Below are 4,108 nucleotides of genomic sequence, written 5' to 3'. Positions count from 1 at the left end.
TAACTCTCTCTCCAGGTAATAAATGAAGATTGAGTTTCGACTGGTTTACCATCACCGTATGGACTTTCTGGTTGAGTTCTTTCAATGAAGTAAGACAAAGTCTCTCAAATGCTGAAAATTTTTTTTAACTTAATGACCAAAGTTGTTCATAATTTTAAAAAGGTTCAAATTTAAACAGTATATAATATACAAGGTAGGTGTACGCCAGACTGTGTCTTGTCGTAACAGGCTTCGCGATGCTGCGCCAGTTGCGACAATCCACGCCTGGCGAATACACCTACCTTGGCCTGCGGCGCTAACCTGCCTTCCTTGGCAGACCGTGGAAATGGGCGTGATCCCCTCAAAAAGAGCATTTGGTCATCAAAATCTTCACTAATGGGGCTAAACTTTCGGTCAGAGGTCTGAATGGGTTCTATTTTCGTCATTAGCAGCCTCAAAAACAATCATAACGACATTGAATTTGACAAAAAGTTGAAAGTTCCAAAAAAGTTGTCTTTTTCCTGCCGTTTTTAAAGTGTTTTTTGACTAATATGACCGAATGGATTGAGATAGAAAGCTGAATTTTGGTGTGTGGCGAGCCAAGGATATGCCCATTGACCCTGCAAAATCTCAGCAGAATCGGCCGAGCCGTTTAGGAGGAGTAGTGCGGACACACAGACACACACACAGACAGACATGAAAAACTTTTCAACCCCACTGGAGTAACAGGCTTCGCTATCGCTCAGCCAATAGGGTACTTCGGAGAAATCCCGAACCGGATGTGACGTAGAAATCGGGAGAAACAAAAGAGCATCGGACGACCCGGGGCGGCGGTGGTGGGGGAAGCGGAGGACCAGTATGAGAAATCGCGTTTGCGGAGTAGGCCGGCTTCGGTTTTCAGGCTGTGTTTGTTGCAGGTTGACTATTTATTTACTGCTGATAATCATTAGTGGTTGACAGTTCCTCTTGTTCTTTCGTGGTGTTAAAATAGTGTTTTCGGCGAAGATTTTCTGCGTCGGAAATGCAAGAGCATTGTTTAAAGCTGAAATACGACTTCGACCTAACCTTGTAGGTTATGTATTCAGGCACTCGTACGCACTTTCTTTTTCCAGACGTTTTCCCTTAGGAAGTCCAACAATGTCTGCCACCATGTCAAAGGTAAATATTCTAAAGTACTAAAATTAATTTCTGTTCGACCTCTCAATGTCCTTCAATGTATCATAGTTCGGACAAAGGTTTGTAGTGATGTTGGTGATCTTTGTTGTGGTGCAGGTGGACCCTTGGAAAAACACGGACCCTCCTGATATGTCTGTTGTGATCTGTGGAGATAGTCTGCAAGTAACATGGAGTGATGTGGACCACGTTCACTGTGGCCTCTTCAATTTCGGAGAGTCCTGTTACATGAATGCGACTGTTCAGGTATGTGTTGTCATGGAAATGTACCGAGCTTGACTTGGCATCGTATCACAGTCTAACATAAATTTATTATCTATTTGTTTAGGCCCTTCTTCACCTTCCGCCCTTCATTCATCTTGTTCGCACTCTGTCTGGCCAGCATAGAAGAGGCGGCAAATCTTCATGTGATTGTGTTGTGTGCGCCTTCAATACAACATTCTCTGAGATGAAGGCAACAACATCCATTCTTTCTCACCAGAGTTTGGCTGACAAACTCCCAGGTACATTCCTTGCCTCAAGGTAAACCCTGCCGTATCTTTCTATGAAACATGTAAGTCTATTTTAAACCTCCTATTTCTCTCAGTGATAAACAAGAAGTTGAAGCTCAATAAGCAGGAGGATGCTCAGGAGTTCTTGATTAGCGTCTTTGACAGGATTGTGCATGAGGAGGTTGTGCGTCATTCTGAAAAGTATGTATGATGTATCAAAGTGCCCTCTGTACCAACAGTGTCACTTGTGTAAGTATTAACACTTTTTATGTTTGGTTGCAGGCAGTCACTCTCCTATTGCGCTAAACTCACGACTGGCATTGATTCCCTGTTTGGATTTTGGCTGGAAACAACAAGTCAGTTTCATTTTAATTGCAGCTACATGGCACTTTGCATTGAAACTATTTTTGAAGGAAATCGTTTGATTTACAAAATGTTTATTTATCTACAGGTGTCTGCCTTGGATGTGGGGCTTCGCACACCACTTACAGCAGTCACCGCCACCTTCTTATTCCCACTTCTGGCAAGACTGTCCAAAAGGGCATAGATGCTGTTATGTCCAATACTGAAACTGTACAGGGGTATGCATGTCCTGCCTGTCATGTGAAGCAAACTTGTTCGAAATCCTTACAGTTTCACACGTACCCAAAAACTTTGGTTGTGACTGTAGATAGGTAAGAAGTTTATGAATGAATTGTATTAAAAAATGATCGTAAACCCTCAGTTGCTGCTGCCAACTCCCCTCGGTTTCTTGACTTATGTAGGTTTAAGTCCAGAATTTTAAATTCCTCCTAGTTTCAAGCCTTCAGCTCATGGCAAAAGGTTTTTTTTTTTTGTTACTTGTGAAGAAAGCATAGACTGTTTGCAAAACCTTTGCTTACAGACATGTGGCCTACGCTATCTTTATTCATACATTGCTGTTATTATCTTTATTATTGTCTATAATAGTAATAATAATTTGCTAAGCGTCAAAAGTTGGAATTTTTGTAGGCAGGAGTTAGGAAAGTTTGGGGGAACGACCTTGTTTCTTCGGAAACCATTACAACTCCGAAAGCTATTGACATTTAGAACCCATGAGGGTGGTGAGCTACTAAAAAATTCTGAAACCAAACTGCTGCCCCCATTATTTTGATAAAATGGTGTTTGTATGTTTTACTTATCTCATGCCCTATCTTTTTTATTTCTTCCTTCAGATTTGTCAACAGTGAGAACGATTCAAAGGATGGAACTCCCCTGGTCATGAACCGCAAGATATCTGTGGGAACAGCAACCTATTCATTCAGAAGCAGTGTCATCCATCATGGTCCAGTCAAAACCGCAGGGCACTATACTTGTACAGCAGTCTGCCCCGATGACTCATGTGTGGAGTTAAATGATTGTGAGGTAAAAATCTTTTCATATTTTTTAAAAAAATCTTATTCTACAGTGCTGTGGAGAGAAGAAAAAAAAACATTTCACTCATTACTGCTGTCTGTTACAGGTGAAACCTCACTCAAATAGTGCTCAGGCATACGCAACCCTAATTGGTTCTTATTTGATTTTCTATCAGCTTGAAAGCAATATGGTAAGTGTCCTATTTTTATTTTTATTGTCACTTGTAGTGCACCTGTTCTCCCCCCTCATTTATCTATTCTAACCCAATCTTATTTCTATTACAGGTATTGAAGGTGGTTAAGCGGTCAAGGATACCAACTCCCACCAAATTGAGTCCTGCGTCCAAGAAGTGGAAAAGCCCTTTTGAGAAGAAATTGAGTGGAGGTATTCTCCAACACCTGTCTCCAAAGAAACCTGGAAAGACTTTGACGTTTGGGAAATCGATCCTGAAACAATGTGCTTCTGCTTCAGAGCTTTTAGCTGAGGTGAGAAATTTAACTTGTGTTGTGCTAATTTCCACATCCACACTTAAAACTTGCTCGCATTTTTATATATTTTTTCACGTGTAGCCATTACAGTCTGACAACAGTGATCAATATCATAAACCCACCAACAGCAGGCTACCCAAGCAAGTTCATAAGTCAAATGAGCAAAATTTGAGAGCAGCCTTGCCTCCTGTACCATCACTGAAAATTCAGATAAGTCACAGGACACAGCCGAAGGACACTTTGTCACAGTCATCTCATGAGTATGCCATTGTTCCAATTGGGGAAGAAACTTCTCAGGTAAGTATGCAAATTAATGTTCTTAAATGTGGTACATGGGCTCTTCTGCACTTGTCAGCATGACTATCAAAGGGTATATGGTGATAAGCAATTTAATCAAGCTTATAATTTTGGAGCCTCTGTTGTGTTCTGACAGGATTCGTCCTCGATTGAAGAGGGCACGAACAAGAATATGACTGTCAGTTGTTCACCCTGTGCAGCCGTTCCTTCCTTGAAAATCCATAGAAGCCAGAGGTTACACCCCAAAGATACTTCATCCCAGTCTTCACATGAGTACTCCATACTGCCCACTGGACATTCAACACA

The 4,108-nt window shown here is 41.4% G+C and overlaps 1 protein-coding gene across 1 annotated transcript in view; it reads left to right on the top strand.

Moving 5' to 3' along the window:
- Window positions 1-861: 861 nt before the first annotated feature.
- LOC117640397 (ubiquitin carboxyl-terminal hydrolase 36-like) overlaps window positions 862-4,108 on the top strand; it is a 5,885-nt gene continuing 2,638 nt past the window's right edge. Inside the window, exons 1-12 of the mRNA XM_034376875.1 lie at window positions 862-896; window positions 1,092-1,137; window positions 1,252-1,398; window positions 1,481-1,655; window positions 1,739-1,844; window positions 1,926-1,999; window positions 2,095-2,317; window positions 2,837-3,026; window positions 3,124-3,207; window positions 3,302-3,502; window positions 3,587-3,802; window positions 3,939-4,075. Coding sequence (XP_034232766.1) covers window positions 1,117-1,137; window positions 1,252-1,398; window positions 1,481-1,655; window positions 1,739-1,844; window positions 1,926-1,999; window positions 2,095-2,317; window positions 2,837-3,026; window positions 3,124-3,207; window positions 3,302-3,502; window positions 3,587-3,802; window positions 3,939-4,075 — 1,574 coding nt within the window. The 5' untranslated portion in view covers window positions 862-896; window positions 1,092-1,116. The remainder of the gene's footprint in view (window positions 897-1,091; window positions 1,138-1,251; window positions 1,399-1,480; window positions 1,656-1,738; window positions 1,845-1,925; window positions 2,000-2,094; window positions 2,318-2,836; window positions 3,027-3,123; window positions 3,208-3,301; window positions 3,503-3,586; window positions 3,803-3,938; window positions 4,076-4,108) is intronic.

This window comes from Thrips palmi, unplaced genomic scaffold, assembly GCF_012932325.1.
Source record: "Thrips palmi isolate BJ-2018 unplaced genomic scaffold, TpBJ-2018v1 HiC_scaffold_12, whole genome shotgun sequence".
Classification (NCBI taxonomy): Eukaryota; Metazoa; Arthropoda; class Insecta; order Thysanoptera; family Thripidae; genus Thrips; species Thrips palmi.
The sequence above is the reverse complement of the archived record's forward strand: the minus strand, read 5'-3'. Positions and strand labels throughout refer to the sequence as shown.